The sequence below is a fragment of the Eriocheir sinensis genome, chromosome 38 (genome assembly GCF_024679095.1).
Source record: "Eriocheir sinensis breed Jianghai 21 chromosome 38, ASM2467909v1, whole genome shotgun sequence".
In the NCBI taxonomy this organism is placed as follows: Eukaryota; Metazoa; Arthropoda; class Malacostraca; order Decapoda; family Varunidae; genus Eriocheir; species Eriocheir sinensis.
In genome coordinates, this window is record NC_066546.1 from 6,030,162 (window position 1) to 6,050,030 (window position 19,869).

The 19,869-nt window shown below is 42.8% G+C and overlaps 1 protein-coding gene across 3 annotated transcripts in view; it reads right to left on the reverse strand.

Annotated features, from left to right (window-relative positions):
• LOC127008577 (neurofilament heavy polypeptide-like) overlaps nucleotides 1–19,869 on the reverse strand; it is a 48,745-nt gene that overhangs the window by 15,738 nt on the left and 13,138 nt on the right. For 2 of the 3 annotated variants that reach the window (XM_050880781.1, XM_050880778.1), the window contains exons 2-5: nucleotides 9,686–12,594; nucleotides 6,271–6,390; nucleotides 738–861; nucleotides 188–336 (exon numbers count right to left, since the gene is read on the reverse strand). In XM_050880781.1, the coding sequence (XP_050736738.1) occupies nucleotides 188–336; nucleotides 738–861; nucleotides 6,271–6,390; nucleotides 9,686–12,592 (3,300 nt within the window). In that variant the 5' untranslated portion in view covers nucleotides 12,593–12,594. Of the gene's footprint in view, nucleotides 1–187; nucleotides 337–737; nucleotides 862–6,270; nucleotides 6,391–9,685; nucleotides 12,595–14,110; nucleotides 14,205–19,869 lie in introns of those variants that run through there. The other variant, XM_050880780.1, reaches the window with a different exon arrangement.

The window sequence follows — 19,869 nt, forward strand, 5'->3', positions numbered from 1 at the left end:
GAGAGATGCAATGACTTTAATTCCTGAACTACATAATCAATCAATCAATCAATGGGGTCATTCAACAGGGAGCACACTCACCCGGTTTGCTTCAACTCAGTGCATGTGTTTCTCTGCCCATGCCACACCTACTTGGACCCTCCTTGATACACACACACAGTATGAGATCACAAACAGCAACACACACCTGCATACTGGGTGCGTTGAGTGTGGGCTGCATCGCTGGTGGAATCTGATGCTGCGTGGACACCTGCTGCAGTGTGATGTCTGGGTACTGGCTCTCCGGGAAGTGCTCACGGATGAGCTCCAGTGCCGCGTTCACCTGCTGCTTGGTACCTTGAGGGGGCACACAGACCGCAGCAGTGTCATTTGCAGATTCAGGAGGTTTATATTCTTGGGCATTGTTAGAAAAGGAAAGAGAGACAAGATGTGAGAGAAAGATGAGACAACAGAAGAGATGAGTGACAAGAGCTAAGGATATATAGATAGACTTTACTTATGCCCATGCCTTCTGCCTTGTAACTGTATACAACAGAACATAAAATAAGTCCTACTGTCAATAGTATGAGTTTTTCTTTATGAGCAACTGCCTTTCACAAAACCAAACAAGACCCAAATAGTTGCATGATATAAATAAACCAACACTCCTCACACCATTACACTTCCATGACTGCCATTCTGTTAATCTTCAACCTTCAAAGTCTGTCTGTCTGTATTTCTCTCTCTCTGAAACTCACCTTCAACAGAACACAGCTTCAACTTTCTGTTCTTGTGGGGATGAACAATGACAGTTGCCTCTGTTGCTGCCTTGATTTTGTTGATGAAAGCTCCTTTGCGACCAATGAGCCTTCCAACCAACATCTGAGAGGCAAGACAAAACATCATTAACATCCCACTCTACTGTTTTGAAAGGCTCCATTAATGCTTTCACATGCTGGTCTTGTTCCCGTAATTGCCACTCTCCACCGACTCTCATTCAGAAAAGGCATATTTTTTCTCATAGCTGGAAAATCAAAGAAAACCTGGAGACAGTGTGTGGAAGAGCTGAGGAGGATGAATATCAGGGAGGAGAGTATACAATCGTCAAGGGTGGGAGACTCATACCCCATCCAAACCCATGTGGGAAAATAAGAATGTTAAACAAAAAGAAGCAACTGGTACATGTGGTATACAACTCTAAGCAAGCCAAAGGTGTCTACTTCCCCGATCAGTGGCATACTATAGTCTGTTCAAACCAAATGTTCCTCTGGTGCCTAGGCACCATTTGTTACGCCGCTCCTGACTGGCTGGCCTCCCCCCTCGGCTCTCGCCCTGATTGGTTGGCTTCCTCTCCCAGTCCTCGTGCAGGCGAGTCACTCAAGCATGCTAGCTCTTGGTGATAAATGTTTATAATACTTACCTTAGCTCACCTCTTATACAAGATAGACAATTCATTTTACTTAACTCCATTAAACACAGCAGTGATTGCAGATTCAAAACATGTTTGTCACAACTCGGTAAAACCAAAAATAAAGAAATAATGATGAGTAAAAGTGAAATATTGGGTCTGAAATGTTTATACCACTTATACATATAACTGATATATGTGTTGCTCCCTGCTGAAGCAATGTAAGCGACATGGGAGTCAATCTTGAGATATCAGTTGCCTCGCATCGACCAACTATTCATGAGGCATTCTGGGGCAACTTTTCAGACTAAAATTCGAAGACATTTTGGTATTATGGTCAATTTTTTCACACCTATGCCTAGGAAAAGTGCAGAAACACCCAACTTCAATCGCAATCTTCTCGTTTTCTCATGCAAGTTGCTTACCTCACTTCTGCAGGGAGTGAAACATATGCAGCAAATATTGAGTCGATGCTGACCTAATCCATTTCATTCCATAAAGAAGAGTCATGAACATGATGATATAATCAGACTACAGATAAAACGTGATGTAAGCGAAACATGGAATGATTTATCTAGACATATCGCATCCTTCGGAGCGGTGTTGTGCATGACCACAGAAAAGTTGGAAAGTTTTGTTTAGTTGGCGCAACATCTGTGGTCGTATGCCAGAGAGAGACAGAAGGGGAAGGAATTATAAGAGAAGGGAACAGATCCCAGGAGACGGGACACAACCGCCGATTAATACCTGGTACCCATTTACTGCTGGGTGGAAAGGGGCGTAGGGTATCAGAAAAGCCGCCCATATTTTTCCACTCCACCTGGGAATCGAACCCGAGCTCTCTCAGTTGTGAGCCAAGTGTGCTAACCACTGCACCACGAAGCCCCTGCATGACCACAGACTTACATACATGTAACTCTGTGTGCACGACATGACCACTTGCTTGCTTCATCATATAGTTTCTGCAGGTTGTTGATAAGTAAAAGAATGACTGGAAATTTTAAAAACCATGTGAGGAATGAAAAACAAGAGAACTGAGGTCAGCAAGTAAGCTTTGGTTTGGTAAGAGTGTGCTTGTTGTATATTTTTACTTTTTTTTTATTTTTATTTATTTATTTATTTTTTTTTTTGCCTATTGCGCCGGTAGGCTTCTTCCCAGTGGATCCTGATGGTCGGTCCAAGGCTTCTTCCCGGTGGGTCCTGATGGTCGGCCCAGCCCGTTCTGGCGCAGGCGAGTGTTTATAGTGGAGCCATCTTGCATTGGCTCATGCTGCCCTCCCGGAGCTCATCTTTAATCCTAGAATCTAGAGTCCAAGTTGATAGGTGGTCTTCTGGACAGCGTGTGGGTAGTTTTAAGCCACTCGGCGGTGGCTGAAAAATCCCAGCTAGGTGGCACCGGTCAGGGATTGAACTCGCATCCTCCTGAACGCGGGGCCGTCTTGCTATCTGTTCACCCACCGCCAACCCATACATATATATATATATATATATATATATATATATATATATATATATATATATATATATATATATATATATATATATATATATATATATATATATATATATATATATATATATATATATATATATATATATATATATATATATATATGTTGACATTAGGCAAGCTATTTGCTTAATGTCTACAAATTGTCAATATTAGGCAAAAAACTGCCCGATGTTCACATTATGCAGCTCAATTGTACCCAATGTGAATTGCTTTAACAAAATTTGCGTAATGTTAACATTGTGCATATTGTTAGAGACTTACGTTAGCACATATTACGGTCGATAAAGAGACAGTTTCAAGAATTGCAATTTAATACAATAAACAAATAAATTCAATGAATGATCAATAAAAAAGATAAAAGTCAATGAAGGATATCTCAAGGTTGAGTGAAGGCGACTTAGTAATTTTTGCTTGATCTCCCCGGGTGACATCGCGAGTTACATTTAAGATTTTATCTTAGACAACTGCATCGTCCTGATGTGCAATGAGTTGTACACTGACACTTTATATATCCTTGCCCGCCAGTGGCTATTGCTGTTGCTGTTCTAATTGATAGGCAGACATCAGGAACCTCTTCCGCTTTTATCAGAGGCTGTTCGATTGCACTCAGGTCTGCAGCTGTAAATTTTGGTCCTAGAGTTCCCTCCCGGCAACCAACAGTGTATAGCCCATCTTGTTCCTTGATGACGACTACTAACAGATTTCTGGGATCTGTTGGACCACGATCCACATCCGGTACCCTCAGCGTAGCACACTGACCGATGGACAATGGTCTAAGCAGCTGTTTGCCACGTCTTGTCATCCGTGCTGCTGCCTTAGATTGTCCTTGATCAGCCAAAGCACGGATCTTTTGGAAAGTTGAAACTACTGTTTCTGTCTTTGCCTGTGCCTCTGCCCCTACTTCTGCCTGTGCCTCCGCCTCTGCTTCTGCCTCTGCCCCTGCCTCTGCTTCTGCCTCTGTAGGAAGTTCAGTGTCAGCATTTTCAGGTTCTTTTGACTCCAGAAATGCCTCAAGGTCTTCCTCGGTAAATATCTCACGAAGAGCTGTACTTGGCAGGATAGATGATTCTAATCCAACCTGCGGATCTTGTCCAAACGTAACTTTGAATGGGCTGTGGCCAGTTGTTTCATGACGGCTGATATTAACTTGCCACTGAACAAACTTGAGGCCTACTGACCACTTCCTGCTGCTATTTTCCTTCATCCAAATGGTCAGTTTGTCCTGGATGACACCGCCTGGCTTTGAGGATGACAGTCACCAGCTTTAGCTGTGGCCACAGCACTGCAAGCTCAGCGATGATGGCATTAACAAACTCCCGTCCGTTGTCTGACTGCAAAATAGCAGGTGCTCCAAATGTCAAAAATATGTCTAGAAGATTCGCTGCAACCTCTTCTGCTCTTTTGTTGTAGAATTTGGTAAAGTGATTAACAAATGTCATGATGTATTTGAAGTCTCCATCTGGCAATGTTTGAAAATTTATAAGATCGATCTGGCATCTTGAATAGATATGATGACTGCGTATTGGTTTCACTACCAGGCCCTTTGGAACTTTTCTGTTTCTTTTTTGATGGCCATGCTCACAAAATGAAATGTGCTCCTCGCTTACCCTGTTCACAGCGACTCTTAATGATAGATTCAAGGCTTCGAACAACATTCTTTGAATCTCCAATTCAGCAATCGTAGCTCTTCATTCTATTCACATCAGGCAAAATACCATTGCCTAATCTGAGAGTCTTGCTTAAAGTCAACATTATGCAGGTAATTTGCCTATTGTAAACATTGTGCAAATAACTTGCCTAATGTCAACAATAGGCAATTTTCTGCCTAATGTTCACATTAGGTAATTATCCACATTGAGCGTAACATATATATACATTAGGCTATGCAAGATGGCGCCACTATAAACACTACCATCAGGCCCCACCTGGAAGAAGCCTTGGGCCGACCATCAGGCCCCACCTGGAAGAAGCCTTGGGCCGACCATCAGGCCCCACCTGGAAGAAGCCTTGGGCCGACCATCAGGCCCCACTGGGAAGATGCCTACCGGCGCAATAGGCAACAACGTTAAAAAAAAAAAAAAAAAAAAAAAAAAAATGAAGGGCATAACTCGCCCAGCACCAACACCCCCAGTGTGCACATGGCTCTGAAGGACGTGACATGTCTAGGTAAATCTATCTCTGTATCACTTACATCGTGTTTCATCTATTGTCTGGTTATTCCTTCATGTTCATGAGACTCTTCTTTATGGAATGAAATTGATTAGGTCAGCATTGACTTAATATTTGCTGCATATATTAGATATATGTAAAAGTGGTGTAAACATTTCAGACCTGTTATTTCACTTACAAGCGTCATCATTTCTTTACTTTTGGTTTTAACCCTTTCAGTATGGTAACGCCGATGTTGGCGTCTCTGTATGGAAAGGGTTAATCCTCTTCTAAATCTCTTAATCCTCTTCTAAACCTCTTAAGAGGAAATGGAAGAGGATTAATAGGTTTAGAAGACGATTAATCCTCTTCCATTTCCTCTTAACCCTTTCCATACTGTGACGCCAACATCTGCGTCACCATATTGAAAGGGTTAACAAGTTGTGACAAGCATATTTTGGATCTACAAACACTGCTGTGTTCAATGGTGTTTAGTAAAATTGTCTATCTTGTAAAAGAGGTGACTAAGTAAGGTAAATACTATAAAAACATTTATCACCAAGAGGTAGCATGCTTGAGTGACTTGCCTCCACGTAGGCTGGGAAAAGTTGGAAAGTTTCGTTTAGTCGGTGCAACATCTGTGGTCATATGCCGGAGAGAGACAGGAGGGGGAAGGAATTATATAAGAGAACAGATCCCTGGAGACGGGACACATCCCCCGATTAATACCTGGTACCCATTCACTGCTGGGTGGACAGGGGCGTAGGGTATCGGAAAAGCAGCCCAATTTTTTCAACTCCGCCCAGGAATCGAACCCGGGCTCTCTCGGTTGTGAGCCGAGTGTGCTAACCACTGCACCACGAAGCCCCCGCGGGGGCTGGGAGAGGAAGCCAGCCAATCAAGGCGAGAGCCGAGGGGAGAGGCCAGCCAATCAGAAGCGGTGCACCAGAGGAACACTTGGTTTGAACAGACTATAACAAAGTGCAATCCACCTCCAAAACAAGGGAAGGAGGGACGGAACCTTATCTTGAAAGTGCTAAGTGAAGTGTAGGTGTAAGGTAAGTAAGGAAGAAGAAGAAAGATATAGAGACAGATGGATCAAAAGAGAGGGAGAATTAAGGAGAATGAGAAAGTAAAGTAGGAAGATAGGAAGGAAGAAAAAGGTTAGGGAAGGAACAGAGAGAGTGATTAAAAGAGATAGAAACACTACAACTCAACTCACCTGTGGAATCTCAAAGTCGTAGAAGATATACTGTTCCCGATTTGTGACGGGGAAGTTTGATGGCGCAAATAAGGTCTCGGGTTCAATCTCACTGCTTCCCTGCCCACTGTCCGTAGACTTCTGCGGAAACCAAAAAAATTCATATTAATGTCATACCTTTAACTCTTTCCTTGCTAAGTGCTTGCAATGAGCCTATCCCCTCAGGCGCACTCGGGCATCCAAGCGGGGGAAGGGGATCTATTTTAACCGCTGTATCTCAAAAACTATTCATCACAGCTACAAAACAAAAACACCATTGGAAAGAGGAGGCAAAGATCTATAAGATTCGGTTATGTAAGCCTCTCCTGCAAGCGTACAGGCAAGTTCAGGGGATGTTTTTTGCTGTGAGTGCAACTGGCGCTCGCAGCGAGCTTTTAGCACCACCAGCAAGTGATGCTCTTTTAACCTCTGTATCTCAAAAACTATTCATCACGGCTAAAAAAACAAAAACACCATTGGAAAGAGGAGGCCAAGATCAATACAATTCGGTAATGTAAGCCTCTCCTGCGAAAGTACAGGCACGTTCAGGGGGTGTTGCCTGTGAAGACGTACATTTATGCGTGCGCGACGGTCAGCCGTAAGGCAACTACTGTAGATCTCTTGATGATGGGGTGCTGGCAGGGCAGTATTGCTAAATGGAAAATTTACAACTATTTGGTCAAAATATCAGTCATGTGATAGGTGAAGCTATGCAAAAATGTCGCTATATTGGTCAACAACATCCACTAGTTGCTCATACGTAGATTTTCCACGCTGGGCTGACGTGATTTTCCACCAAATTTAGTGGAGAACCCACTCAATTGGCAATCCTGTGTTGTGAGAAATATTGTTGGAACACTCTCATACGCAGGAGATTTGAGTGCAGCTGGAGCTCGCAGCGAGCGTTTAGCACCACCAGCAAATACGCCTAACGCTCGCTGCAAGCGTTTAGCAATGAAAGGGTTAAAACACTTCCTGCACATTATTATTCTTGTATTATCCTTGTTACTCTGCTTCTGTGCTCCTCTTTGAGTGGGTTGCTCTTCTTTCTTTAGTTTTTGCCTCTTGTTGCATTCCTTCTGTTCAGTTTCTTCTCTTGGGTGTGGCTGTTCTTCCTCCTTCATTAGTTTCTGCTTCTTGTTGCATTCTTTCTTTTCCTGTGTTCCTTCTTTTTGTACCTTCTGAGCAGTTAGCGTATCAAGTACATTTATTATTCTTGGCTTGGTTATAAGTCAAGTATGTAAGTCACTCTGGAGAGTTCAAAGGACTATATACTCAACTGGGTCTTTGAGGGAGGAATATCTAGCCACGAAAAAAAAAAAAAAAAAAAAAAAAGCCAACCGCTGATTCCTACAAAGATAAAAGTAGCAAGTGGCCAAAAGAGAGGTCAGTTTCAGGTGGAGAGGTGTCTTGATACACTCCTCTGGAAAGAGTTCAAGTCATAGGCAGGAGGAAATAGAGACGAAGGAAGACTGCTTCAGAGTTTACCAGTGTAAGGGATGAAAGAATGAAGATGCTGGTTAACTCTTGCATATGGGGTTTGGACAGCATAGGGATGAGCTAAAGTAGAAAATTGTGTGCAGCGGTGCCGCGTGAGGAGGGGCGGCATGCAGTTAGCAAGTTCAGAAGATCAATCAGCATGAAAATATCGATAGAAGATAGAAAGAGATGCAACATGGCAGCGGAATTTAAGAGCTAGAAGACTGTCAGTATAAGGAGGGGAGTTGAGGCGAAGAGACTTTGACTCCACTCTGTCCAAGAGTGGAGCCCCCCCACACGAGATGCATACTCAATACGAGGACGGACAAGGCCCCTGTATATGGATACCATCTGTGCGGGGGAAAAATACTGGCAAAGATGATACAGAACACCCAACTTTGAGGAAGCTAATTTAGTAAGAGAAGAGTTGAGATTTTGAGTTAAGGATAGACCAAGGATGTTTAGTGTTGAAGAAGGTGATAGCGGAGTGTTGTCAAAGAATAGGGGATAGGTGTTTGAAAGATTGTGTCGAGTGGATAGGTAAAGAAATTGAGTTTTTGAGGCATTGAAGGACACCAGGTTCTTCTTGCCCCAATCGGAAATGATAGTAAGGTCTGAGGTTTAAACATCCTGCTGCCTTCAGCCTGGAATCATATAGTTCCTGTTGGGTGGGCCTTCTATCAAAAGAAGTTGAGTAATGCAGAGTAGAGTCATCGGAGTAAGAATGGATAGGACAGTTCGTTTTGGAAAGATCATCAATGAACAAGAGAAAGAGTGGAAGATAGGACAGAGCCCTGTGTGACACCATTTACCACAGCAGAGATAGATCAGTCAGAAAGGAAACTGGAGACAGAGGTACAGAGAGAAGGATAGAAACCGTAGGAGGGTAGTTTGAAAATCAAAGACTTGTGCCAGACGACCCTATCAAAGGCTTTTGATATGTCTAGTGCAATAGCAAAGGTTTCACCGAAACAGCTAAGAGAGGATGACCAAGAGTCAGTTAGGAAAGCAAGGAGATTACCAGTAGAACGCCCCTTGCAGAACCCATACCGGCAATCAGATAGAAGAAAGTCAGAAGTGGATAGATGCTTTTGAATCTTCCGGTTAAGGATTGATTCAAAAGCTTTAGATAGACAAGAAAGTAAAGCTCTAGGACGGTAGTTTGAGGGATTGGAATGGTCACCCTTCTTAGGCACAGGCTGCATGTAGGCATACTTCTAGCAGGAAGGAAAGGTAGATGTTGACAGGCAGAGACATGAACAAAAGTTAACTAACACAAGGGCAACCTAGACCAAACCAGTAGACAACCTCAGTCTCTGCTCATCAAAATTGTAACATCTGAAACAAGAATTGGGTTTTCCTTTTATAGCCTTAGTTAGCAGCCCCTGAAAATATCTTGATAGGTAGAGATATAGTTGAGAGCATATGCTGTAGCTGCACATAATAAGGTAATAAGGATGAATCAAAATCTAACCACATAAGGGTAAAGCTACAAATGTTAATTACTTGATGTATAAACAACTTTTGACTGAAAACAAACCCAACAACTTATTATTGTGATCTTATAATTAGTGTTTTCTTTCACTTTAAAAACAAAATTATATATACCTAGCTCCATATTCTCAAACATATCAGGCTCCCACTACGACTATTTCCCAAAGCCACAGAGGAGTTTAGCAGGGCTTTAATGGGTGATTTCCCCATTCGTGGTGCAAAAGTCATGTAAAACTATCACCAAAATCACAAACCAGTCCAAGAAAACTCCAACAGCTTCTACCAGAGGCTTTTCAAACAGGTGAACTGAGGTGGCGATACATTTAAGAATACATACTATAATATCGGGAGGTACGTGGTATCTAGACCTTATTTCTTATCTTAACGCAGTGCCTCCCCGAGCATTGTGTATGTATCTACTTACCAAGCTTGAGGAGTCACAGTTGATGTTGTCGTGCTCCGAGCCAACGTCACAGTCAAGGTCAGCTGAGGCAGAGTCCCCACGGCTCCTCACACTCCCCTTCTTGCCACCGCTGTTGTTGTTATTACGCTTAGAGGGAGAGAGTGCCATCTGATCGCCCTTGACTTGGACCTTGGCACTCTGTTCTGGTGATGTTATTTCTTTTTCGTGGTTCATCTGCTCCCCTGTCTGAGTCACTTGCTGCTTGTTATTGCTCTCTTCCTTCTTCTCCATCCCTGTGTCTTGCGTGTGGTTGGACTTTTCCTCCTTCTGTGTTATTTTTTGCTCCTTGTTACTCTCTTTCTGTTTCTGTGTTCCTTCTCTTTGGCTGGGCTGCTCTTCCTTCTTCGTTACTTTTTGCTTCTTATTGCCTTCCTTCTGGTCCTGTGTTTCTTCTCTTAGACTGGCTTGTTCCTCCTCCATCGTTAGTTTCTGCTTTTTGTCGCCTTCCTTTGTTTCTTCTCTTGGACTGGCTTGTTCTTCCTCCTTCGTTAGTTTCTGCTTCTCATCATCTTTCTTTGTTTCTTCTCTTGGGCTGGCTTGTTCTTCCTCCTTCGTTAGTTTCTGCTTCTCATCATCTTTCTTTGTTTCTTCTCTTGGACTGGCTTGTTCTTCCTCCTTCGTTAGTTTCTGCTTCTCATTATCTTCCTTTGTTCCTTCTCCTGGACTGGCTTGTTCTTCCTCCTTCGTTAGTTTCTGCTTCTCATTATCTTCCTTTGTTCCTTCTCCTGGACTGGCTTGTTCTTCCTCCTTTGTTAATTTTTGCTCCTTGACACCTTCCTTCTTTTCTTCTCTTGGGTGTGGTTGTTCTTCCCTCTTCGCTAGTTTCTGTTTCTTGTTGCCCTCCTTCTGATTCTGTGTTCCTTCTTTTTCTACCTGCTCCTGAGTTGTTGCTGCCACTTGTTTGTTGCTGTTAGTTTGCTCTTGCTCCACTTGTGCTTTGTGTTGCTTGTTGCTGCTCTCTTTTTCTTGCTTCTGAGTTACTTCAAGCTGTTTCTTGCCACTCAGTCTCGTTTCTTGCTTACCCTTACTTGGTTTCTGCTTCGGAGTTGTCTTTTGTTTATTGTCCTTCTGTTCCTGTTTTAAAGTTTCTTCTTGAACAATGCTGCTCTGTTTGCCTTCACTCTGCTTTTGTTTTTCAGCTCTCCTCTCTTCTTCGTCATGATCCTGCTTCTGTTCTTGAGGCATGTCTTGTTCACTGCAGCTGCTTTGCTCTTCTTCCTTTGGAGCTACCTGTTCACTGGTGCTGTGTTCCTGCCTCTTATTATTTTCCTCTGCTTCACTGGCATTCATCTTTTGTTCCAGAGGTACTACTACTTTTTCATTGCTGCTGCTGTGTGTTTCTTTCTCAGGAGCTGAATCCATGTTGTCACTGTGTTGCTGTTCCTCAGTGTTTTCTTGTTCAGTGGCAATTCTTTTTTGTTCTTGAGGTACTTCCTGCTTGATGTCACTCTGTCCCTGATCCTGTGTTGCATCTTCCTCAATGCTCCCCTGTTCCTGCACTGGGGTTGGGGTTTCCAGAGCAGTATTACCTATGGGCTGCATCATTTCGTCATCCGTCTCCAAAACTTCGGCTTTCGTGTTAGCACTGGTTGTCCTCTCTTTTGCCTCTGACTCACCACAGTAATCCTTCCCAGCAGCAGCATTACACTCATAATAAACAGACTCATTCCTCAAGGGACATTCTTCTTGGGATGACGAAAGTGGACTTGGAGGCACCTGCTTCTCATCCACCTTCTCTCTTTGCTCAATAGTCACAATACAGGTTCCTGGCTCATCCTTGTTCAGCTCGGCACCTCCCTCTTGCCCCTCAGCAAAAGGTGCTTCAGTAGGGGAAGGGTCATGGATGTGCTTCCCAGAAATGCAGAAATTTTCCTCATTGGATTTCAGCGTAAGTGTGTAATGCCTTTCAGGTGGGATGCCTGGGTTTTCATTTTGTGTACTCTCTTGTGTAGCTTTCTGTGCATTAAGAGTGGCATTATTTTCATCTGAGAATTCAGTGAACTCCGTGGACACAGAGGCAGGAGTGTGGAGGCATGTTTCACTATGATCCTCACAACAGCAAGGATCACACTGTGGCTTTAAGATCCGGCACTGTGATAACTCCTCCACTACAGGTTCTGGTACAGAAAGGGAGGTTTCTATTGGGTTTGAAACACATGCTGTACCCTCTAAGGATGAAGAATCTGTATCACTGCTAACAGTTTCTTGATTTGATGCATTAATGGGAATTTCTTTCTCACTTGAGGCCACCACTTTTTCTTCTATTGCACAAATACTTATGCATTCTCTAGTCTCTCGATCTTTTTCTGGGCCTGGCCTAGCATCCTGCTGAGGCTTGTCATGCGTGTGTGCAAGATCTGCCACAATGCCTTCCACTGTGGTTGGCTGCGATATTTCTTTGTCATCTGTTTGTGCCCGTATATTTACTTCCTCACAAGTGCTTGTGTTTGATAAGCTGTCACTCTTAACAATTTTGTCCTGTATTGCACTGACAAGTTCACTGAGATTTTCATCTAAATTACTTGACAATCGCTCCACACCAGCATTGACGTCACACATTTCGCCTGATGTCAAGGATCTTTCAGACAGATTTTGCTGCTTGGCCTCTTTGTGGCACTCTGCTGCACTGGGCATCTCAGAGACACTGTCAGCTTGTCCTTCTGTGGGTAGGTGGCCATTGAGCCTCTCACATGAGTCATCCTTTCTAATACTTGCATCATGAGAGTCCTCACTTCCCTTTGTACTGTGTGACTCTGAGGTCTTGCTGGGCGTCCCGTTGCCCCGTCCACGCTGGCTGGAGCGCACCAACAGGTACGCCAGAGTGCCAGCGCCTGACAGGGCCGCTGCAGCCCCCAGCCACACCTTCATGCCTGCAAAAGGGACTGAGTGTTAGGCAGAGGTTTCTTCACAGCCAATAGAACTATATATAACTGTATCTTTACTAGAATTGTAACATCCATTAACAGTAATTAGGCTACATGTTATCTGTGAGTCTGGTGTTGTGGGGATATTCTTGAACTATTCTGATTTGTATGCATAAAAAGTCAATAAAATGAAATGAAGACTAAAACAAGGATTTATGAGTACAGCTTTGATGAGGTAAATATTGTGAGAACAAAACTTGATCATGAAGGGTTACTGATTCCATCTAATTTCCACCACTGATACCTCTTGGCAATAAAATCTTTAAGTGACACGCTGGTCAGGTAGGTTACAGGCAAGCAAGCCAACCCTGAACCTTCTTTGAACTACTGCTGCCTCCCTGTCCTTGCTTCAGGCACACAACACCAAGGAAACATAATGCAAAAATATAACCCTGCTCCTCTGCACACATGTTGCACCACCTTCCCTCACCTACCTCCTGCTATTGCCCCACAACACCACCTCACCTCCTGATATAATATATATATATATATATATATATATATATATATATATATATATATATATATATATATATATATATATATATATATATATATATATATATATATATATATATATATATATATATATTTTTTTTTTTACAGCAGAGGAGACAGCTCAAGGGCAAAAAATAAAAGGAAACAATTACGAAATAAAAGCCCGGTATTCCACCTCACTTCCAGCTATCTCCCCACAACACCACCTCACCTCACCTCCTGCTATTCCCCTACAACACCACCAACTCCACCTGTTAGAACACCACCTCATGTCACCCCCTGCTGCTACCCTCCCAACACCACCACCACCACCACCACCACTTGTTAGACCACCACCTCACCTCACCTCCTCTTGTCCACCCTTAACAACTTGACAATAACAAATTAAGAAGAAGAAAAAAAAAGAAATAACACAACTCAGCTCATTTAGACATATCCCCTCACCTCTCCTGCTACCCACCCTGACACCCCCTGCCATGCTCACCTTGCTGAAGAAAACACCTTGACAATAACAAACGAGAGAATAATAAGAATAAGTAGAGATAATATATGCAACTCCTTTCGTTTAGGCATACACTCTAGGCATATCCCCCTCACCTCACCTCCCCCACACATCCCTACACAACAAAACACAATAAAACATTAAAAAAATACCTGTATGACCTCACAAAGAGCCAGGGAAATAAACATAAGAAACAAAAGGAAAAACACCTCTCGTATACACATCCCAGGCTACAGACACATCCCTACACCACAAAACACAGGAAAGCACTAAAAAAAAACCTGTATTACCTCACAAACAGCAAAAAAATAACAAAAATAACACGAGGGTCCGAGCACACCAGCACCACCAGGCATGTCACCTCCTCCTGCAGCCCTTACACCCCTCCCAGCCTTCTCATATCCCTCCTATTTATTAACAAGGTACAGCTCTATAAGATAAGTAACAGCACAGGGCTCTTACTCCTCTATATCGTCAGGAAATACACAAATTATCCCTCGTCAGCTGTACACGTGCACTGCTTGTCTTCTATATACACAGTGACCAGTGTTGCCATGTGGAGGGAAGGAGAGGAGGAGGAGAGAAAGGGGAGGGAAGGAGGGAAGGAGAGAAAGGGGAGGGAAGGAGGGAAGGAGAGAGAAGGGATGACAGGAGGAAAAGGGGAGAGGAAGAGGAGGAAAGGAGGGAAAGAAGAAAGGATGTAGGAAAGAAACGTAAGGAGGAGAGGAAGGAAGAAAAGAATAAAGGAGAGAAAGGGGAGGAAAGGATCAAGAGAAAGGAAGGGAAGGAGAGAGGGGAGGAGAGAAAGGGGAGGGAAGGAGAGGGGATGACAGGAGGGAAAGGGGAGAGAAAGAGGAGGAAAGGAGGGAAAGAAGTAAGGATGGTAATGGAAATAAACGTAAGAGAGAGAGAGAGAGAGAGAGAGAGAGAGAGAGAGAGAGAGAGAGAGAGAGAGAGAGGAAGAAAAGAAGAAAGATGAGAAAGGGGAAGAAAGGAGGGAATGGGGAGAGAGAGGGGATGACAGGAGGGAAAGGGGAAAGAAAGAGGAGGAAAGGAGGGAAAGAAGTAAGGATGGTAAAGGAAAGAAACGTAAGGCAGGAAGGAAGGAAGAAAAGAAGGAGAGAGAGGGGAGGAAAGGAAGGAAAGGGGAGAGAGAGGGGATGAGAGGAGGGAATGGGGAGAGAAAGAAGCCGAAGAAAGGAGGGAAATAGGTAAGGATGGTAAAGGAATGAAACGTACGTAAGGAAAAGAGGAAGGAAGAAAAGAAGAAAGGAGGATGTAAAGGAAGGAAAGGAAGGAAAAGAAGGAAAAATGATGTCAGGTGCCGGTTATCATTGAAATCAACCTATTACACGCATACCAAATAATCAACCAGCTCTGTATGGATGAAACAACATTAGGAAATTGTGAAAATGTGAAAAAAGTGTAATAGACATTCCCTCGGACCTGGCAACACTGCAACGCTAACGGGGCTTCTCCAACTTCGGCTCCCTTTCCTTCTGTTTTTCACTATGTTTTCCCTTTTCTTGGTTGTTTGGTGTTATTTCAGTGTCCTTTTCCACCTCCCTACACATGTGCTATTGTTCCTTTGGTTCCCTTGCTTTGGTTAACTTTTTACTATATTCTTCCTTTTCTAATTGGTTATTTCTTGTTATTTCAGTGTCCATTACACCTCCCTACTCATGTGGTATTGTTCCTTTGGTTCCCTTTTCTTTAGTTAACATTTTTAGTAGATTCTTAATTTTCTTGGTTATTTCTTGTTATTTCAGTGCCTATTTCCACCTCCCTACTCATGTGCTATTGTTCCTTTGGTTCCCTTTCTTTAGTTAACATTTTTTTAGTAGATTCTTCATTTTCTTGGTTATTTCTTGTTATTTCAGTGCCTATTTTCACCTCTCTACTCATGTGCTATTGTTCCTTTGGCTCCCTTTCTTTAGTTAACATTTTTAGTAGATTCTTAATTTTCTTGGTTATTTCTTGTTATTTCAGTCTCCTTTTTCACCTCCCTATTTATTCTCCTTTGCCTCATTTTGTTTCATGGTCTTTTTCTGTCCCCATAATCCGTGCTAAGTATAGAATTAGTTCAACATGTCAACTCCCAGCTTCCGACATCTTAAAATTTTCTACTTAATCACCTTTTAAATCCTTCTAATGGCATATCGCAACGTTATTTAATTACTTACAAGCCTCATTAACCTTCACTATCTGTTTGAATATGTATATAGAAGCGAAGATAAGGGTCAGGAAAGGGTCAAACGAGGTGAGATATGGGATGCGGCGCTGATGGGAGATAACAAAACCGGGTAGCCTAATATCCGGTCATCTTTTGCAACCTCAATGAGAACTAATGCCCTGAAAAGTATATATGATTATGATCTTGCCTCAGTTTTAAGTAAGGAGGTAAAGGAAGCAAAATAAATGTAAGGGGAAGGATATGAAGGAAGAAAGACAGGAGGAAGAAAGGAAAGATGGAAAAAGGAAGGAAAGCATAAGTAAAGGAAGGCGAGAGAGGGAAGGAAGGAGGTAAAGAAGTAAGGAAGTCAAGGAAAGAAGAGAAATGCAAGAAAAGGAAGAAAATGAAGAAATGAAGTAAGGAGGTCAGGGAAGGAAAATAAATGTAAGGAAGTTTATTCTCACCAATATGTCCGTACAATGATGATACAAATATATGCTTGCTTCCTATCTATGATGTAGTAAAAGTTTTCATTACTCTCACACACTTTCAAATAACTTGTTAACGAAAACTTACTATATATATGGTCGGTATTCCCAGACTCTTAATTATTCCGCCTCTCACATCAACTATTTCCAAAGGTCGAAAAGGAGATCAATCGCGTTCTAATAAGTGTTTCTGTAGGTTCATAGCACAAGGTAAGGGTCAAACTACCGGGAGAGTCCTAAAACTACCTCTGCAAATGCTCACAGCACCCACGAAAGCCTTGTCAAATGTGTGTGCATGGGCGACGTAATGTTTATGAGTGTCCTCTATATTGTCCTAACACCATGCACCAACTAGCAATTTTCACAAGGAATAGGCCTGGAATCCCCTAAAATATGTATACGTCTTACCTTAATTAGTGTGTGTGTGTGTGTAGGAGAGGAGAGGTGAGGGGCGGGAAGGTGTCTTAATTAAGCATCAAAACGAGCTAATAATAATCATCACATCGTTTACCACACCTTTCGAGTATCGACGATCACCAGCAGAGGAACACTTTACCTCTTCTGATAGTCTTTCCTTCTCCTCGTTAGATAAGATAAGGGTCGCCTACGCTATTCAGGTTCATCTCTCGCACACACTTATACACAGCCTCCGAACACTTGTAAATGAAATAATTATGACAGGAGCTAGGATTTTTAGATTTAATGACGAACAGATTAGCGAAAAAAAAGAATAACAAGTGTGTTTATGAGTCATGTAAGATTGAGGTATAAACGGTGCTACGCGTTGCCTTAGCGTTCAACTCCGTGTCATCCATCTTTGAGTCTATGAGGGGTGCAATGCCCGTTCTCTCAGAAGCTCTCGGCTCTCACAACTATTTTCCAAGCCCAGGAAAGAGATCATTCGGGTACTAGAGTGCTTTCATAGGTTTATCGTACAGAAGAGTCAAACTACCACCAGGGTCAATAAACTACCCATGGAAATGTCCACAACTCAAAGAAAGGTCAAACTACCACCAGGGTCATAAAACTACCCCTGGAGAGGCCCACAACTCCCACGAAAGCCTTGTCGAATATGTGTGCTTGGACGCCGCCGGAATGTTGAAGAATGTGACCCTAAATCTCTATTCCCACTGACTGTATTATCAAGTTGCTCATGTGTAGAACCTTACCTCAGCTTTCTCAGGCATCTATTTATCGACCGACCCGTTTAGTCTGAGAGGAAAACCCCGTAGCTTCCTTTAAAGTCTAACACCATGCGGAGTTCGCCTGCAATCACATTACGTATTGCCTGTGGGTCTGGATGGCATATGGTCCTCCCTTCCCCTTTGCTGTGTACTTTTGCGACAATAAACCATCAAATCAGTCAACATCATATTATGCGTATACACCATGAGACAACAATCAACCCAGACTGTTTTCTCCGTAAATACAACCACAATTAGTCACTGCATGCATGTTTCTCTCGCTCATCACCGCATAAAATCCAACTTAAATCGTGTGTGTGTGTGTGTGTGTGTGTGTGTGTGTGTTTCATTATTTCAGGCCCACACAGGATAAACTTGGCCCTGATAAACACACTCCCCTCGCCTCACTCTCGCTCTCTCTTCCCTCCCTCCCTTCCTCTGCATTTTCACACATCCGCACCCCACCAGCTCTATGAATGCTACACACACACACACACACACACACACTTGTTTTGTTGTACATGATAAAGACTAACACACGGTTCCTTACAGTGCATATCAATCTGTCTGCCTGTCTATCGATCGTTCTATCTATCTAATGATCTGAAACGTGTCTCAGTGAGTTGCACCACGTTGGGGGATCACGTAATGTCAAGAAATGGTGTTAAGGTTGTCATAGGTTGTAATTTACGATTTTTCCAGCGACTTTCACCAGCAAGTGCACGGGGAGGTATTCTGTGTCATTCTTAGCTCGGTATTCGGTTTTCTGAGCTGTTTTTGTTTGCTCAGTAGTATAGGAAGCAGCTCAAGGGCAAATAAATAAATAAATAGATAAATAAATACAGCCCACTAATCACTGCTCCTGTAAATAAATTAAGGAGTGGCCAAAAGAGAGGTCAGTTTAATATTCGTTTTGCATTGTGCCACGTATTTTACACATTCAGCATGATTACCATTTTTTTTACAGCAATGGAAAAAGCTCAAGGGCAACAACAACAACAACAACAACAACAACAACAACAACAACAACAACAACAACAAAAACAAGAACAATAACAACAACAAAGGAAATAAGAGCCCATTGTGTGATGTTCCTACCATTATTATTATCATTATTATTATTATGAGAGGCGAATCAGGTAGAGAGGGAGTGCGGACTCTATAAGCTACCTGTTCAGCAGTCCCCAAACACCTGAGACACCGAGAAAGAGAAAATGAGAGAGAAGAAGAGAGAGGACGAGAGAATATAGAAAAAATAAAGAAGTGGAGGGACAGAGGGGTAAGGTTATGGGTTGTATTATGAGACATTTCGCCGCTCAAGAACACATTATTTGACAAGGCTTTCGTAGGAGTTGTGGGCATTTCCAGGGGTAGTTTTATGACCCTGGTGGTAGTGTGAGTCTTCTTCTGAACCATGAACCTAAGAAACACATATTTGACAAGGCTTTCGTAGGAGTTGTGGGCATTTCCAGGGGTAGTTTTATGACCCTGGTGGTAGTGTGAGTCTTCTTCTGAACCATGAACCTAAGAAACACATATTTGACAAGGCTTTCGTAGGAGTTGTGGGCATTTCCAGGGGTAGTTTTATGACCCTGGTGGTAGTGTGAGTCTTCTTCTGTACCATGAACCTAAGAAACACATATTTGACAAGGCTTTCGTAGGAGTTGTGGGCATTTCCAGGGGTAGTTTTATGACCCTGGTGGTAGTGTGAGTCTTCTTCTGTACCATGAACCTAAGAAACACATATTTGACAAGGCTTTCGTAGGAGTTGTGGGCATTTCCAGGGGTAGTTTTATGACCCTGGTGGTAGTGTGAGTCTTCTTCTGAACCATGAACCTAAGAAACACATATTTGACAAGGCTTTCGTAGGAGTTGTGGGCATTTACAGGGGTAGTTTTATGACCCTGGTGGTAGTGTGAGTCTTCTTCTGAACCATGAACCTAAGAAACACATATTTGACAAGGCTTTCGTAGGAGTTGTGGGCATTTCCAGGGGTAGTTTTATGACCCTGGTGGTAGTGTGAGTCTTCTTCTGAACCATGAACCTAAGAAACACATATTTGACAAGGCTTTCGTAGGAGTTGTGGGCATTTCCAGGGGTAGTTTTATGACCCTGGTGGTAGTTTCACCCTTCCTCTGTACCCTGAGCATAAAAAAAACATTCATTAGAACCTGATTGATCCCCCTTTGACCTTTGGATATAGCTGATGTGAGAAGGCAAAGTGTCTTGTAATACCACCCTTATAAATATCACAAGGCACACAAGTAAACAAACAGTGAGTAGGCTAGCCAGCAGAGAGTTAAATTTCGGACGAAGAGGTGTCTTGATATTCCCCTTTCAAGACTTGGATCAGTTCTACTTCTTTACTCTTATTTA